This window comes from Xiphias gladius, chromosome 23 (genome assembly GCF_016859285.1).
Source record: "Xiphias gladius isolate SHS-SW01 ecotype Sanya breed wild chromosome 23, ASM1685928v1, whole genome shotgun sequence".
NCBI classification, from domain to species: domain Eukaryota; kingdom Metazoa; phylum Chordata; class Actinopteri; order Istiophoriformes; family Xiphiidae; genus Xiphias; species Xiphias gladius.
In genome coordinates this window covers 12127249-12146762 of record NC_053422.1, presented here as the reverse complement: position 1 = coordinate 12146762, position 19514 = coordinate 12127249, and the positions used below count along the sequence as shown (strand labels likewise).

Below are 19514 nucleotides of genomic sequence, written 5' to 3'. Positions count from 1 at the left end.
GCTCTGTACACTTAAAATACTTCTCAAATTCTATATATCTAAGAGAATCTATTATAATCATAAGAAATCATAGTAGCTGCATAATGTGTGTATTTTCCTGTTCATTGCCTTTTTTATTTAAAAAAATATGATAAGTGTGTTAAATGGAGATGAAAATGCACCATATTTATACTTTTGTTTGTGCTGTCTGTCTCTTTCAGCCATGTTCAACCTTATTCCAGTGGGGCTTCGAGTGGTGGCCATCCAGGGGGTGCAGACCAAACTCTATCTGGCTATGAACAGTGAGGGTTACCTGTACACATCAGTAAGTGTCTCATTTAATGTATGTGTAAAGTGGGTGTGTGTGCACATGTGTGCAGGAAGGGGGGCCTGGCCTCTATCCAAGTGGCGGACCTTCTAGTCAAGCTGTATGTACAGAGGACGTTGGGTCTTCTGCAAACATCTGAGTTACTATGTTGACATAAGTGACTGAAAGAAACACAACAAAAACATGCGAGAGAGAGAGAGAGAGAGAGAGAGAGAGAGAGAGAGAGAGAGAGAGAAGATATATAATTTAAAAGAGTAGCAGATACTTTGCATTAAGTCTTTATATTTTAGCAGTTTTTTTTGTTTTAATTATATCATTTGTGTAAGTGGGTAACTCACCGTGCCCACTCATCAAGATCATCTTTTTCTGGTATACTAATTCAGTGTCAATAAAAAAGTTCAAGGATTGTGTAAGCAGGTGGCGCGGTGACATATGTGATCTATGATTAAATGTGCAAGGTGAATGAATAATTCAGTTGCAGGCCGAACAATGTTCCTGTTCGTCTTCCTCCCAAATGCCACCAATCCGATTGTGTGGCAGGTGTCGCTGAGAAGACTGACAGCCTGGTTGGATGTGCAGCCAGAGGGCATGCAGACACACACATTAGCTGTTGACTGAAAATCCTCTCAGTCAAATTAGTAAGGATTGTTCTGTATGGTAAAGGTCTCGGTAGTCAGACAATGGTGATTGATAGCCTAATGATCTAGTAGCTTTTTATTCTGCAGTAGCTGCTGACAAATTATCTATTACATAGTAAAGCAGTAATGTGATGAAGGTTGAAGGAAAACTGGCCCTCTGGCCTCACTCCCTCTCTCTCCCCCGTGTTCACTCTCTCGTTCACACAAATACATTAATAAACAGGGTTAATGTGTAGCTTTCACCAAGCATTAGTTCAGTCAGAGACACTTACCCCAAGGAATTGCAAATGGTAATATATTTAGATTTGTTGAAAAAGGCTCAGCTCTTTGAGGGAGTTCTCAATCCAATCCAGCAAAAAAAAAAAAAAAAACAAGGATTTTACTGTAAGATCTAATCCCCTAAATAACAAATGCAATCAGGAACATTAGATCTTAGTACAGCCAATGATAACGAGAGGTTCAACACATACTAGATAGGAGATTTAGGTTCTGGGGACAGCTACAACAGCAAGCAGTGTTACAAAGATATCTGCAGAATTACAGTGACAACTGTCACGATGCAAAGGCCAACCTGTACACCTGTAAAAACATGACTGGATCTTACCGGAAAGCTGCTAGCCAATCAGCTGAGGTATGCACCACTGACACCAGTGAAGCATAAATAAAACACCTGACAGCCTGTCAAGTAGACCTCACTGCACTGCAACTAACACAATGCCATTTAACTGTAATTTAAACTGTCAAAATAAACATATTTATTTAATAACAAATGTAGAAAGTAAAAGACTGCAATTATCCAGTGTGAGGTACACAATAACTGTATCAAATCACTTCAAATCACAGATACATTGTAATAACAGTATTTATATTTCAGCCAAGCACCCCCTGTGAACCAATCCCAGAGCGACTATATCAATATCGTCCGATCCTGTCTAGCTCAGGCTGTGTTGCAAACCTCTAACTGATTCCCTATCAGTTTTGAGAGAACTGTTCAGTTGTTCATGTTATGCTCTGACCTCCAATTGGAGGAATGAAGAAGTTATTTCTGCAAGGGATCAATAGCAGTACTTTAATGATTCTTCTGTTAACATTTACATATATTCAGATATATATGTGGCACATTTTTTTTAACATATCCAGGACTGAATTTTCTATTTTCAAATACAAGGCCAATAGTTTTGCAATTACAACAGTACAACACTGGTGAGTTTTATTTGACAACTAGAACACAGAAACAATTGCAGTTTACAAAAGCCTGCAGAAACCTTTAGACTGTGTTGTTTTACCTGTCATTCAACATTTAATAATAAGTATAACCTTTTGAGCTGCTGTCCATAGAAATGTAATGTTCTTACCAAATCTATCGAAATATTTCCATTAATTGAAAATATGATGATGATGATGATGATATCTAATTTCCAGTTAACAGTTAGGGTTAAAAACAAGGACCTCATTCAATGTAGTATTTGTAAGACCAAAGGAATGACAACCTAATCACAACAGCCTTTTACAAATGTTGTATGGTATGCCTATAATTACATTTTAATAAGTGCTAGCAACTGTTTGACAACGAATCCATGTGGGTTACCCTTGCTAAGCATGCCTGATGGGAATAATTGAAATAAATCCCCCCCCACACACACACACACACACACACACACATTCATGGCTGTATTTAACATGGCCCCCCAGCAGTCCACAGCTCCCACTGAGTGATTTTAAATGATATGAGCCTGGCTATCAGTAATTAAGCACATGCAGCAAGCTGTAGGATTAATTTAACAAAAATGGATCCTGCTGGCAAAGGCTCTGCAAACACAGTGAAGCAGCAGTAGAAGTGCTGGACTACTTCGAAACTGCTTTTTATTGCTAAGGTTTTAGGACAAGTGGATGCCAAGAAACATACAATAACATTAGATGAGCATTATATTCTTGAGGAGTTTCAGTCTTGCTTCCGTCTTTTGCACTTCACTGAAACAGCTCTTCGCAGACATGACAATGGCATCTTAATGTACAGTGCCACAAGAGAGTAATCTAGCTTGGTACTGTGGGATTCTGCGTGCACCTTTACACATTGCTGATCATAGTATTCTAAACTGTGAGACTTAGGTGCTGTTTGGGTGTCTCTGGGAAAACCAGAGCTGTTGTTAACTGCGCATTTTCATGTGCCACTTTGTCTTGTGGTGTGCCCCAAGGTTCTATCATGGATTTTATTTTTTTTGCCTTATATATGCTTCACCTTACAATGATAATAAGTGGTTAGATCTTATCTCTGCTATACAGATGATATCTTGTTATATTTTACATCCAATTTTAACCTCAAAATTGGCTCATTGTATCTCACGATGAAATAGAGAATATTCACACATTTAGTGATTTACAGTGCCACTACAAAGCTTTTGACCAGGTCCTCTGAAAGAGTCTAATCTGACACCTATCTTGATTCAAGGTCCATGTGATCACATTTAGAGCTTCCCATTGGTCAGACACCTACCTACATTAGTAAGCCCTTAAAGCACTATATCACTACATGGTCTCCGAAGTTCTGATTGGAGGTTCTTTTACCTTGGTGGAGCCAATGCATTTGAGGTTGTGGTTTCTCAACTTTTAAACTCACTCCTATGGGACATAAAAGATCTATTGACAATACAGACACCATGAAAAAGCAGCTCACAGTGCACCAGTTTAGATTGCCTTTGTTTAGTTTTTTACATTCTTACATTGTATCCCTCTTATTTTATGTTTTTTGCATTGATCTTTGATTTTGGGGCACTTCGGACATCTGCTCCAAAAATGCTACTTATAGTACACTGTAGCTAAAGTATACTTAATTGCTACTTAGTAATTTGAGACACGTTTTTTTGCAGAAAATAAAGGTAGATTTTACTTATAAAACATTTTGGTTTATTATCTTGGACTCAAAAAAATTGTAACCAGTAGTGAAAAAGAACTAGACTCAATGAGCAGAATCAGAATTTGAACCACAATCAGTAAAATCTAAACAATACCAAACTCTTCTTGCAAGCACTGAATTTGCATTTTATTCTATTTTATGTTTTTCCTGATGTATTAGTGTCTTTTTATTTCAGTCAAATGGTGAAGAGCATACACGCTACGGTCTAGAAAGAATACTGGTTGCTGCATAAAATGTATCATCTATGCTTTTTTAAATAACAGCCTTCATGTGAAATACAGTACATCTTGTAAGTGTGTTACATTGGAGGAATGCAGTTGGGGGATGGGTTGCAGAGCTTTCTGTTTCAGATAAATTAGAGAGGGAATTGAACAGAATGTGTTGCTGGCTGCCTAATAGTGCCTGTCTTGCTGGGATTGCGGCGATGGTAAAGTGCTGCCTTGAAGCCACACATTAAATGAGCCAATAGCAGGTCAGCATTAGAGGGAGATTCCCAATCAACACTGAGGAGACAACAGATGACGTACTCGGGGTGCGAGGGGATGGAGTGCTCCTGCTGGGTTGTGGATTGCTCCCATTATTCTATATGTGTCTGCATTAGTACAAGCATGAATAGAAATGTGAATGAATGGTGAGGGAATTATTGTCTTATAATAAATGGGATTCAGATGATGTACATGCATGATTTTTGACACAAATTCTAATGCACACTAAAGTATACATTTTCTATGTATGTTTAGATTTAAACTATTGTTATATATATTTCTTTACTGGCATTAATTTGAGTGGTTTTTAGAGCATAGACTGAGTTGCCCTACATTATGCATCTGGTGTATGTGCATCTGTTTGGACATAGCTATATGTTCGACATATAAGAGCAGAGAACATACACCAACAAAAAAAGTAGGAGAGTGAGAAAAATGAGGAGTGAAAAAAAGAGTGCACATGTGTGGGTGATGCAGAATGCACCAGTGAAAATATATTCATCCATCAGCGTCAATGTGTGGGAGAGGAAGAAGCAATTAATATGTATTTTACTTTACTATCCTCTTTGCCCCTCTACTTTTTCATAAATTGTGGAGCATACAGTTACCGACCCAAAACAATTATATTTATTTGTAGCAATGCAGTGGATATTTCTACTGAGTCTGAAAAAAATATTAATTTGCACTTTCTGGATATGTTTTCAGATCTGTGGTTATATTTTTAGATCCTGATCTAACTGGTGTCCACATATCTCACGAAGTGCCTTTGAAGTGGTGTTATTAATTTCCTGGTGGGTCATATTTGAATTAGCGTGAGTAACTGAGGCTCCAGTCGAGTCTCGTCTAGACAGCTCTGTGTGAGTGTGTTTAAAATGAAGAGTTCAGAGCTCTTGGGTGGAAATATTTATCAGGCTAGCATTGAGGTTTACAAGCTCTTTGTACCAAAGACACCACGCCACAGTTAATTCCCTGCGATGGTGATGCATCCTGTGGAATTCCTTCACAAAACACTGAACCCATCACATCCTCACTTATTTATACAGGCACTCTGGATATGCATTGAGTGCCATTTAAAGGACTAAAATGAAAAGAAAAGTCATCTGGATAATGCACAGAAGAAGACAAAAAAATGGTGACAATGAAGTACAAATAAAAAAAGGCTGCTAGGTGAATGTGACATACCTTTTCAACCATTTAGCAAGCAAGATGCCTCTAAGGTTTCACTCCATTGAGCTATGCCATTCACTAGTTTGTGTTGTGTGTGTGTGTGTGTGTGTGTGTGTGTGTGTGTGTGTGTGTGTGTGTGTGTGTGTGTGTGTGTGTGTGTGTGTGTGTGTGTGTGTGCGTGCTCCTGGCTTGAGTGTGGGTGTTTCTATTTGTTTTTGGTATTTATGATGGTCTTTTCCACTAGCTTAAAGCTCTCCAATTTATCCTCAAACAAATGAACATGAGTGTACTTTAACTTTAGCTAAAAAAAAAACATGCTTTTTAATCCACTTCCACCCTACTGAAAAGACTGGGATACTGAAAAGCCAGATTTAGCAAGATTTGTCTTCACTCCCCAGCCATAGCGTTAGCTTTTGTGAGTCTCACAAGCATTGATGTGGCTGCAAGGAAACTAGAACAGCACTCAGCCCTGATTCAATTGGCATAATTAGTGTTTTTTAAGTTTCAATATGGCAGCTGAATACACCTGGGGCAATGTGCAGCATTGATTTGGCTTGTCATGTGAAAAATACGGCCAATACATTTACAGACAAGATCAGATCTATTATGCTCGTATTTCTCCTCCTGATGATTGGATCAGGAAACATTATTCAGCTGTAATTACTCCCCAGAAGGCAACAATATGCTGTTTGAGAGTGCACCATAATTGATAGTGTTTTGTTGACATGGCCGCCTTGCTAATGGAATATTCATTTTATAGTTACCCTTATAACTGTTGAAATGTGTAATTGTGTGATAGAGTACACTAGGTTTTGCAGACGGGCAGTGTGTGTTTGTGCATTTTACATTCAAGGATATTACAGATGACAGAGAAACATCCTTGAGTACATTAAGCTCAACACATGTCTCTTCCCTATAGGCAGCTATTGGATTGTAAAGAGCTCAGACAACACTGCTATAACTTCAGCAGGGATTCCCCATCGCTGTAAAACATCAAACTGTTCTCTGCCTCTCCTTGATCTTTGCCCAAGAGATAAAATTCCCTTCATTTAGAAAGACAAGAAATGAATGAATTTATGCATAAGACATTTCTGGATGCAAGAATGGACATTATTTGGAGGTGAGACACTGACAGTCAAGGTGTTTTTTATACAAATGTACAAGCTTGTTTACATGTACAGTGAACATACACTGCACTGAAAAGAGATTTGCATGCCTGTCACTACAGCGGAGGGATGATGAGAAGCAAGGAAAGAAGGATTTCTTCAGCAAACTGTTTATTTTTTTGCTTTTAACTCAGTTAAATCTAAAGCTGTGATTCATAAAAGATAAATCATGATGTCCTGTTAATTGTTATCGTATTTTTGTTGAGTTTTGCTCATACTTTCAAAATACTAAACTTAATAAAATGAAGTACAGAAGCTCTGAATATAGTTTTCATTTTGATAAAGACAATACAGTGGAATTTAAAATAAATTTCTAGAATCACTGGCCCAGCATGAGGATGAAAAAAACCCCCGCCCCATACGCACATACAGTATATGTAAGGCACCATGCATACAAACAACAACAAACCCTACAACTGATATGTAAATAATAGGCAGGCAGAGGTAAAAGTACATGTCACCGTTGTTACTGTATTAGGTTATGTGAAGCATTCGAAAACATAGAAGTCTATAAAGTTAAATGAAATCATTGCTCAACCCCCACACTGATGCTTTAGAAAAGAGGAATGAATGAGATGGACTGTGAATTTTGCCGGTTCTTTTCCAATAAAATTTGTAGAAATGTATCATAGAGCTCCCAGCAGCATAACTACAAATTTTCATAGCTACAGAAATAGGAGGAGCTGACAGACTCATACAACAGGGTATGCATGCAGCTCATTGAAATCTTTATCGCACTGAACACACTAGAGCCTTCCTCTCATTTTCCTTTAGCCTAATTGGTTCTTGGTTTTATATGAAAGGGGCATAGCCTCTAACAGCATTATGAACAGTAAGATAATGTTGTAATATTTTTTTTTTTTTTACAAAAACGCTTGCCTGGACATTGTGTAAGTGAGGCTGCCAGCTGTAGATCATTTGGATAAGGACGTGTCATAGTTGCATATTTCAAGGAAAAGCCCATGTAGTTTAATGGGATCATTAAAAGTCCATTTAGCCAAACCACCATAGAGAAATGGGGGGAGGGAGATGACAAGGCTGATATTTTTTTCTATGCAGATAGTGTCCTTTTTATTTCTAAAGTGATTTCCCCTTGCTCCATCTGGCACTGGAGTCATGATTAAAGTGATGTGAGATTTTTTCCCTGGGAGATTGGTTTCAGTGAACAATAGATATGCTATTGACTGAAGAATATGCTACTGGAGCCCATTCAAGAGAATCTGAATGTTTCTGTCTATCACTGTCCTTTTAGAATAGAAATGGGGATCCCCGCCATTTTGGCCCCTCCTTGTGTCAGTCTGAGCGAGCCTCGGTCCATAGACTAACTCCAATACGGCAGTATCCGCCAGCAGCCTCTCCTCCATCTTGGCTCTAAATGTGCCTGTATCTATCTGTATGCGTCTGTTTATCAATAGACTCTTATACTTCTCCAGGGCGAGTGTAACCAGCCAAATCCACATAAGCTCATTATTAGAGGTAGAACAAAACTCCTGGCTCCAAAGCTGGCTTGACAACTGAGCAGCAGTTGTGTAGCTTCCAATTGCTGCTCGTGCATAACTGAGATGGCTGCTGCCAGGCCTTTATAAGATTGCTGTTGCTAATCGGGCTGAACAAAAGAGTCAGACAGTAAGAAAGAAAGATGACATTGAGGTATTGAGGGTGGTGAACAGTCCATAAAATAACGATGTGCAAGAAGGATCGAGAAAGCAAAGGAATAAAAAATATTTTAAACAAAATATGACTTAAGTAGAGAGGATAGAAGGGAGAAAATCTAAAATACCTTTAATGGTGCAGTCAGAAGCTTCGACCCAACACAGTTGAATGTGTGGCCAAAGAAGTAAAAAATAGCACATTAGAAAAATTTAAATCCTTGGTCCTGCTTACATTTGTAGTCTTTGTGTTCTTTATGATTGCACAAATATACTGTTATATACATAAAAAGGCTAGATTAGCAGTCTAATACTTAAAGAACGCTGTTATACGGTAGTTTACCACTAAAGACATGACAGGCTATGGTTAAACTTGCTCACTTTCTTTCAATAATGCCATTATTTGAGGGATATAAATATCTTAGAAGTCTACGTTGACAACTTACTAGACTGGAAGGACAATGCGAAGATGCCTATCGGAGGGGAGGTCTTTATTTTTTAAGGAAGGTTAGTTCTTTTAATATATGCAGCAAGAGGTTGCATATTATTTACCACTCTGCTGTGACTACATATTGTTGCAATCTGCTGACGCAGAAGCATCAGAGCTGGCGATGAAATAAACTGAATTCTCTGATAGAAAAAACTGGGTCTCTGCTGGAACTACTCTGGAGGTGCTAACAATTTGGAGAGCAGGATGCTGCGCAAACTGCTGTCTATCATGGAAAATGTCTTGAATTCCCTCCAAAGTCTAGTGGTTAAAAGCAGAAAACTTTAAATAATGAATTTATACAGCTACATCATTTGGCTTAAGGATTTGCATAACCTCTTAAATAGGTCCTATACCAATACCTACACAATCAAGGCTACAGATCTTAAGCTCGAATTGACTTCCTTTGAGGCTTAAATGTTCATTACACATTAAAATAAACTGGTGTTGTGCAGAAGAGACAACATATTGACAATTGAGGTCATTTTAGACCTAGTAAGGTTAAAAATGTAATGTTTGTCTTGATTGTCGAATTTTGTACTGAAAGGTAGTCACCATCGGGAAAGATACCCACTCAAGTTGGTTTACTCAGACAGCTTTAGCTGAACTTAGGAAAGCATTTTGCTTTAGAGTAAGGACTGTGGATTTTGTCCGCCACTTGTTTACACTGGAAGGGCTTTAGGAAGGGATCTCTCTGCGGCCTGTATGGACAGAGGGAACAATTGCAGCAACCAATACAGTAACGTTTTAAATTAACATATGCAAACAAGTAAACCGTACAATCACATCAAGTATTGTTTTTTGAACAAGTATTGTTTCACTATAGACTTGGAAAACCTCGAACCTGTCCTTTAGGCCACCAAGCAGCAACTTGAAGACACAGCCAAGACACACAAGCAATGAACTATAGATCCCCAACTTATCTAGGACTAAGATGAAAGGCAACACTAAGTGCAAACATGGCCTCTAACAGATATTGATGTCTGTGGCATCAGCTCAGAACCTCAACTACTGAAAACCAAGAACACTGTTAGAGACTTCAGTTGTGTGGCCTGAGTCAAACTAGAGCTGATGTTTTTTTGTTTTTGTTTTGCTTTTTTATTTCTTCACATATTATTGTTGATGTAGACAGTACATCATTGCTGCTTGGTAATGTTAAAAAATCTTTACCCTAACCCTGAACCTAAACCTTTACAGTGGTGAAAAGTACATTTTCTCATTTTACTTGGCTATTCCCTCAGTTTTATTTGTCTTTACAGTTTAAAAACTCTCTTGTCCGAATTAAGAACTGTTTGGGAGACTAATTTCTTACTGAACTGTTACAGATCCCAGCTGGTTCTCCAGCCCTCCTGGTGGGCTTAACATTTATTCAAATGGAGTGTTTGGTACCCCTGTGATGTTGCAGCTTAACTGAGAACTAAGGCTGAGCCAACAGGATGTATCCCATCGAGGTGATACGTCACAAGCTTCCTGTGACTTTAGCTTTGTTTCTGTCAGAGATTTTTGTCTGGTGTGGTCTGTGAAGGCTAGATCAGTGAGAGTGGATGACGAATGATAGTTGTCTGTTCCTGTTGGTAGGACTGGGTTTTGTGTCTTTAATGGGCTCGGTGGCTAGGTGTGATCAAAAGGCATAATACAAAATGGTAGTATACTAGGTTGCTCTTTTAACAAGTTAAACAAGCAAACATTTTCTGACCCATTACAGTTGACTGCTTTTATATTACATACCTTTTGCATGTTTTAGCTGCATTGTACAAAAAAGCTTCAATAGCAGACCAAAGCACATCATCACCAGACATGAACCTCATTCAGTCTTTTGAAGTCCCATTAGAGCTGCACCTGAAGAATGATGCTGTTGAACTCTTAAAAAAAGAGAGAGGCTGTTATTAGAGGACTCTCCGTCATGTTGTTTGTCATGATCTCACAGGGTGTCTTCGGCCTTGAGGACACATCATCACTCTCATCATTGACATCCACCAAAATGATGTGTTTTTTGGCTGAACTGCAACAGCTGGGCATACCCTAAAAATGCTAATGTCTGTTTCTGACTGACTGAATGACTGACGAAGTTACACCATTAGTCAACCAGCTGAGTGTTGGAGTTTCCCCATTGGCTGTTGCTCTCTCAAAATGAATTGGCACGAACAATTTTCTATTATGTCATCAGGCGGGCGTTTACAGGCAGTGTTGCCAACTTTGTGCCTTTGTCACTAGATTTACCGACTTTTCAGACCACTTTAGCGACTTTCTTTTCACAAAAACGACAAATCTAGCGACTTTTTGGCCGAACCTTAGCTATTTTCCATTGAAGAGAGTTGCGGGTATTACCCCGTGGGTGCAAGGTCGGGCTTTCCCTCCGCAGACACAGCTATGTGTCTCATTTAATTGACCACACGGCAGCTGCAGAGACCTGAATGAGCTTCTAAATTTCCCTCCGAGTGATCATTTTACAAGTAAATATATAAGCACAGCACAGCCGTTGTCTTTAACTTATGTGCTTTGTGACTTTAAAATCAAGACTATAAAATCAAGATATAAGCACTGGAGAGCAAGAGTTTAAAAATGGCTTGTAGGTGACTGCTGGTTAAAATTTAGTCTTAATGGGCCACGTTTCAGTCACTATTTCACACTTGTTCGGATGTCTGACAACAGAAACAGAAAAACATGTAAATGAAAACAGCTTTATTGGGAATTCGGCTGTGTTAAATTACTGTATATGCAAGCACAGAGAATAGGAGAGAAACAAACAGATAAAGGGCTGAAACCGGCTGACATCCAAATATGATGCAATGACGAGGTCATGAATATACTAATTAGTGTATCACGTCATCTAGCAACATTTAACGACTTTTCCAGCAGGCTTTAGCTACTTTCCGTCTTAAGTAGTTGTTTACAGTTGTTCCACAACAGTTTTCAACTACGTCCTCATTTTCGCACATTGACCGTACACGGTTCAGCCATATGCTAGGTTTTGATGTAGTCTTGTCAATAGGGATAGGACTGATCCTGGATAGACCTGTTTCAGCCGGAAAGAGGCATCCATCCTTCTCTTTCTAAAAGAGCTCACTTTGTATTACCCATTGTGAGTTAGACCCACTGGTTATTCAAACTGTGTGTAACTGTGTGTTACAGTGGTGTTTGCATATACTATATGTATTTTCACTTGCAGACAGTGTCCTAAGAAGAAAATTTAAAAGCATAGCAAAAACAAGTCACTGATTACTAGCTTAACTTTAGTTGCCTTTCCCTCATGCACTGTCCCTCGATTTGTCTAACGGGGAAATTAGGCTGTTTTGTAGACTGACTGCCCAAGCAACTCTACAAATTGAAAAAAAAAAGACACACTCATACAACTAAGCATTCACACATATACACATATGCCCATGCACACACACAAAACCTTGCCTTGCGGGAAGTAAACCTCAGCCACAATGTTGTAGAATTAATGGCCAAATCCTGTATAAGCAATGGATTCTTAAACAAACAGAAAGTAGGAGTGAACTCACAGTATGGAGTCTGGAAAATGAACAGCAAGGGACATCTCTAAGGAGTCTTCCCACAGCTAGTTCATTAGTGAAAGAAATAAGGCAGTACCATAATAACATACAAAGATAGGTGAGGAAGACCATACTTTGCATGCACTACCAAAGTGCACACAGATTGCATATAAACCAACAGTATTAATGCCACTTTGTGAAAGCATTTCAATATTTTTTGTTAGAAGGCCAGTACTACAATGCATAGTATAATAAGTTCACTGGCCCTAATAAATTACCATGTCCAACCAAATCATAAATACAGCGCACAATACTCTAAAAGATAATGAATTGGCCATACATAATTAACAGCTAGAAGCAAAATGAGAATATACTCTTAATCTCGCCTGTATGTTTTATTAATGCTCCTCTGTAGCTGTCATATCATTGTTATCTATGCCATAAAGTTCTACATTATTCACTACAGTACATGGTAGGAATAGATTTAGAAAATTCTCAAGAGACAAAAATCTTGAAGCAGGGGCTTAAGCTTTGAGGTAGCTCCTTCGCTGTTTTCGTGGCCGAGTGTGTGTTGGACATGCAGCACAATGTACTGTTATTAAGTTGCACTCTCAAGTAATGAACTATTGCATTTCAGCTTCTTCTCTTCATAACAGGATGTCAGAGACTCATGAGATCTTGTGAATTACTGTCCAACAACCACTATACACTGTATCTGCTTCTTCTTTTTTCCCCCAGGAACACTTCACACCAGAGTGCAAATTCAAGGAGTCAGTGTTTGAGAACTATTATGTGACATACTCCTCCATGATATACCGGCAGCAACAGTCGGGCAGGGGCTGGTACCTCGGTCTGAACAAGGAAGGAGAAATCATGAAGGGGAACCATGTTAAGAAGAACAAGCCAGCAGCCCACTTCCTTCCCAAACCTCTAAAGGGTAAGCTTGCCCCGATCCTCTTTCACATTTTACTGTTATTAAACATTAAAGGTCAGGTTATGCTCAATCAGAGGTAGTTCGTACAATGTGTTGTCCAACCACGTGGGAAATCAAGTATTTATAGTTGTTCCAAACAGCTACCCTCAAAGGCGGAGTGAAAAGCTAGCCATCGGGGACGGGGACACAATATCAGTATTGTCTCTTCTTGAAGGCATTCATAGTGTTTCATTCAGTCCTTCACATGAAAAGTGAGAAATAATTGTGTCAAGAATGAAAAAAAAAGACAGCTAGAGTGAGAAGTTCACATTCTGGCACCTTTTTCACCGCCGCACAGCTGACCAATCACAGTGTGACGTGGATGTGGCTGTCAGATTGTCGATTATAAAAAGTTAGGGGGGGTTGCAAAGCTATCTGACCAGCCAACAAGCAGATCTGACGGAGAATGCTGGCAACTTGAGAGGAGTGCAGTGCTCAGCATCAGGGATAAAGTTGCTGTAGCTACAAAATCTGTTGAGAAAGTTTCTTGATTTTTCAGCAATGTCACTTTTCTTGCTGGCGAAGGGGTTACTTTCACAATGAAGGACCTTCCCTGAAAACCACTAGCTTTTTTCCACTTAAATGTCCCCATTTTCTTTATACTTTCAGTCCATGTAGATATTCTTTTACTAAAGACTAAATGAGCAGCTTTCTACATGACTCTGCTATTTAGGAGTCTCCTTAGAGATACTGGCAGGGACCTATTCAGTGGATTCCCCTAGCTGGTCACACTCCGCTGCCGACACTGTGCAGAATGAGGCCGAGCCAGACCAGAAGCAGCAAGAACAGTATGTTTAAATGCTTTGAATAATAGCACTCAGGACTTAATTTTCTTTACAGTAAAGTCACAGAGAACCCCTCCCATTCAAACGATGTGTGTGGTAGTATGTCTGTAGAGAACAGAGTGAAAAGGGTGGAGAGATGGAAAAATGGTTCTGTTCTCCCTGCAGAAAAGACCACAGTCTTTTTAATCTTCAACAAGACACAGATTTACCTGTCAACAGTGAGGAGAGACAGAGAGTCTGCTTTCACTTCAGTGGGATAAAAGAAGAGATTTTTTTTTTTCTCTCAGTAAGAAATGAAAGGCTTGCTGCGTAAAATAGTCAAACAATGACAAAAAGAGGCCATTTTTTAGATTGTTGATTGATCTTTTACAGTTTCATTACAATCTTTTGTGTGTGCGCACATTAACATTCCTACTAGTACTGCTGAGTTATTACTGGTGTCTAACTAGGTCGTAAACCTAGTCTAGCCATTTGGTTTTATGAAGTATCAGATACAGTATTTTATCATACAGTGATACCGGATTAGGTGAACTGGGTAAAAATTTAAATGAAGTTTGAAGTTTGAAGTTTTGGGTATAGGCGCTTTTTCTTATCAGTGTATATTTTGATTACTTCAAGTGAGTTGCTGCAGTTTTACTTTAATTTACTGTATAGAATGGATGTTTTCATTCATACACTGTACTTCTTTGAGTTTCTTATGTATTTTCTCTACCCTCTGTAGAGAGGGCCAATGTAAATCATTGTAATCTTTTTAATTTCAAATGGAGATCAAGCCACGAGACTTCTATCAAAAGATGAAATATTCCTGGCCAGATACATCCTCTTCACACCAAAGACAGTAAAAGGTGTAGATGTAATACATCAATGTGAAGACTATCTTAGTAATATATGAGGTGTGTCATTCAGATATTCAGCATTGATTCCACTGCTGGATATTCCAGTTTGGAGTTAAATTCTTAATTTCTTGTATTTGTCAATGTGATGCTGCCCCTGGTGGAGCGCCTCCAGCCAGCATCTAATCAAGAATCCATGTCTGCTGTCTGAGATCACTATAATAGCTTTTCACTTTCATTTAACACGCCATCCAGGGGGGCTCAACCACAGTTAAGAGCAATAGCCAGAGAGCGATTGCCTCGCTTTATGCTGAGAGAGAAATACTGAAAAAGAGAGAGAGAGAATAACAATGATAGATATAGATAATGAAGATAAATGAGACAGTAACTCTAACAGATACCAAAAACCATTGACCCTCAACTGCTTTTTATGTATTTTATCTAAAAGCAGAAATATATTATTTTTGAGGTCTGACAGCAAATCCAAAATGAGAAAGATGAATTGAATAGATACTTTAGTTGTAATACCCAAATATGTAAACCTTTCCCCAAATTGCACAACCTTTGAATTATTTAGTGCTGCACACTATTTACTAAATCTTTTACATAATTTAAATTCCAGATGTAGCTAGTGGTTTGGAAAGAGCTTTGTGAGGGAAAGAGAGTAAGGAAAAGAAAATAAAGGAGAATTTGTTCCAGCAGCTCATAAAGATTCAGAGGTAGTGGTGTTACAGGGCACCAATTAAAAAGCTGTCTCTTCCCTGGCAGCGGCATCTCCTCCAGCCATTACTCACTACTCTTCTGGTTCCAGTCTGTGAGTCTCAGCCCACAGCCTCTCATTCTGTCTTCCTCTGGAAGACTCACGTCGTTCAAACCCAAACAGGAAAATCCTCTTAAAATTCTTCCCTGAAGTCTTGATGCAAGACACAAAGAGTTGCTTTTATCAGGAAAGTGTGTAGTCTGTCAAGTGGCGTCTGTCACTGAACCGGGGTGAGATTTGTGTGGAGGACTGTGAAAAATGACTAGATGGATGGTTGTTACTGGGGAGTTTTGTTTAAGAATAGATAGCAACGGTGGTGTTTCTGGTGGAGGTGATATCGTAATCCTGAGATCAGTTGCCCACCTCTATAATCATACAATAAGTCTGGCTCCAATCATCAGCAATTTCCCAAGGAAACCCTCCCATTGATTGACATGTATACACAAGGAAAGTCTCTGAATTGCTGCTGTAACAAAAAAATGCTGGGCTAAGTGAAGTGTCTGAAGGACTGTGTTTGCTGTTTCAGCCCCAGACTCCCTCAGGAATGAACATCAAATAGCCTTCTAGGCAGAAGGATGTTGACAAAATCCTGAAACCAAAGACTGTGAACATCAGATTACTGATATTTCTTCTGAAAAGCGAAGGCTGAGATGCAGATTGGACCAATGCTGCATACATAGCAAAGCTAAAGCACTAGCAACCCCTGAATTTATAATGCCATGCTGTGAATGTAGGATTTTTTTTTTTTTTTTAACATCAGCACCAACCTGGTCTGCTATGATCTCTTAATTCAGCAGTTACAGGGAACTATAATTAAAATCTCTTTAGACTATCACAGGACCTGTTCTAATAACCAAAACAGAGTGCCACTAAACACCTTATTAAATGAAAAAACATTAGATACTATAAATCACAGTTCTTGTTTCCTGTTGTTGTTTGTAGAATGTAAAAATAAAGAAATAAAAATAAAAAAGTCACATTGTCTGACCTGATTCACACTTGTCTTGTGTTTCCACAGTGGCAATGTACAGAGAGCCATCCCTCCATGACTTGACAGAGTTCTCCCGCTCCGGCAGCGGCACGCCCACCAAGAGTCGGAGTGCCTCGGCTGTGCTCAACGGAGGCAAAGCTGTGAGTCAGAACGAGTCGACGTAGCCCAGTAGCCGAATCCAGGCCTGTGGCCGAACCACGAAACCTTACCTCCAGCAGAGCGTGAATCCAAGCAGACTTCTCTCACCGATCAGCGGTTCAGGACTAGCTACGACAACAAACCACACACAAACAGTCAGACATCATCACTTAAAAACAGTTATGCGCCATCCCGGTCAACCGATGTTTCCATCTCAAAACAGCATCAAAAGTAAGAAACTGAACAGCACGTAAACCATTCTGGACTTGAATACAAATTAAACATTTTGTTTTGGGCTTGAGATTTATTTATTACCTTGATCACTCTCTTTTGGTGATGGTCACATACCAGTTAGCTCATCTATATTTTATTTTATTTTTCTTAATTTCCTGTGGACAATAACTTTTCTTAGGTCATGTAGACACCAAGCACTCGTGCATCTGTCAGACAGGGACAGGAAGTTAGACATGTAGGCGTTCGGGGCAGCCAGTAATGGTGCTGGTCTACAAGGCTGCAGTGGTACAGTATGAGCCCTGATCTCTGTCTCATCCATGCTTCTGTGAATACAAAGCCTATAAACTCCCTGGTGTGGCACAGCCTAGAGCTGCTGGGACTGTGGCCAGCCAGACAGTAGCTCTCCTGCGTCCTAGTGCACACGCTCAGAGACTGAGCTCTCTAGCATGGGAAAATGAAGCCTATGTTCAGCTGACCTGAAATATAAAGGGGCAGTGTGACTCTCTTGCAGTTTTTTTTTTCTTTTCAGAGATGCCACAGCTGCACCTTGTTATGTTTTTTTTTTTGTGCTAATTTTCTGAATTAGCAGAGAGCTTTTTATTTGATAACTGGTTTTGTTTGTGTCCCCTCTTGTTCTCTTCCCTTGCCATTGTTCAGTATTTGTATTTTTGTTGCTGTTTTATCATTGAAAGGGGTTCCAGCAAACCAAAGACAGAACGAAAGAGTGTCCCTTTAAGCCGCTGAAAACCAAGCCAGTATAAAGGCAAAGCTGGAATTTTTTTCTCATTGTACATTTTTGATGAAAGAAAGCAACGATTTTGTGGGGAAAAAGGAACAATGGATAAAGGAAGTGATTTTAAACACTTGGAGTTGGCAGCGTGCTTGATGTTGTGCTTTTTGCTGATATGCTCAATGACCGAGGTATGAAATGATTACTCTCTGTCCCCATTCCCTTCTGTTACCACTGTGTTCACAATGTCTCTGTCTCTTGTCGTCGTGATCTGTTTCTTCCCTCTGTGCTTGTGTCATACTTGGACCCCCCCGCCATCCTTTTTTGTCGACTTCTATTGACTGATACAGTTCACCGTAGGAATATGGTGCAAGCCCTTTCCCAGGATGCTTGTTATGTGTTTGAGTAACTTATTGTGGTGACAATATTTTCTATATTTAAAAAACAATACTGTGGACTTTTAGGTGGCTTAATATTTTATAGGACACGTCATATTTGTAAAAGTGAAAAAAAAGAAAAAACCAACATACAAAAATGAATATCTTCCCTTTCTTGCACAGGGCATGTACAAACACAATTATGTACAAAAAGGACCCCTTTTGTGGGCTATGTACTCTTCCCTTCAGCTACATAACTTCTTTCTGGTACATGCTTCTGGGAGGCTTTCTTTTCTTGGTTTCCTCCGGAGGTGGTTTGTATTAGGTGAACCTATCTGTTGCATGGGAGAAGGCAGGGAAATTCTGGTCTAGAGCTGCATGAAGTAGGCTATGTGTATTAACCCATGTTGGATCATGTGTTCCAAACTACCAGGCTAAATCTGATAAAACAACATATACAGGCAGACATCGTGGCTGTCTGATAACTTCCAGTTGTTTATTATTTGTTGTATACACGAAAATGCACTGAATAAAATGTTTATATTAAGATATACTTTTAAAATGTGTCAGACTTTCTTCTTTGTCCTATTATTTGTCCTTATTTATTACACCGACCAGCCATTGCAATTATAGAGAAGACTGGGTTTTGGGAACTGGTTTAGTTGGCACGATCGATAATAATTGGTGGTGTACATTTTGGGATCGTCTATGCTTCATTCTAGCCTGAAAAGCTTTACCCCGAGGGGCACTCCTGAACATACGCTCATATCTGGCTTACTTCCTATCTGTGGACACCAACGCATCACATAGAGGTGGGATATAACCTTAATTGCCTCAGAGGTGAGGCTGTTGGACAGGCTTATCGGGCTCATTCTGTTTAATAAATCAGTATCTCTTTTGGATTCGAAAAGCTGACAACTAGATACCTGGAAACTGCTCCACTGCCGTGGCTTTTCCCTGCGTCTGTGTGACTGTTGCCTTGCCTCAGTAACATCCCAAACTAAGCAAGATCACTTTTCGCTTTTTTCCAAAAGGCAGCCCTTGAGATGGGTTTTATTGAAAAAGTTTAAAATCTTCTCTTCTCTGAGGAGAAGTGAGGAGGACTGCAGGCCGTACAAGATCAAACATGTCTTTACCTAATTAGGCGAGTACAAAAAAAGAAAAGAAAAAAACAACAATCCTATTTGATGGGTAAAATTAGAACACTTAAGCGCTATAGGGTCTTCATACAGTGAGCGCAGAGAGGACGTGACACGAGGTAGTAATTACCTGGCGAGTCTGTCACTGCTAAGAGAAGCTGGGAAAGAATGATCTAAATGATGGCATGACACTGTGTTAACCTACCAGGCTTGGTTAATAAGGTCAGCCGTCTCCCTCACTGTC

At 39.4% G+C, this 19514-nt stretch overlaps 1 protein-coding gene across 2 annotated transcripts in view; it reads left to right on the top strand.

Annotated features, from left to right (window-relative positions):
* fgf13a (fibroblast growth factor 13a) overlaps positions 1-18641 on the top strand; it is a 31323-nt gene extending 12682 nt beyond the window's left edge. For both annotated transcript variants that reach the window (XM_040119852.1, XM_040119851.1), the window contains exons 3-5: positions 201-304; positions 13049-13247; positions 16680-18641. In XM_040119852.1, coding sequence (XP_039975786.1) covers positions 201-304; positions 13049-13247; positions 16680-16816 — 440 coding nt within the window. In that variant the 3' untranslated portion in view covers positions 16817-18641. The remainder of the gene's footprint in view (positions 1-200; positions 305-13048; positions 13248-16679) is intronic.
* The last annotated feature ends 873 nt before the right edge of the window (positions 18642-19514 follow it).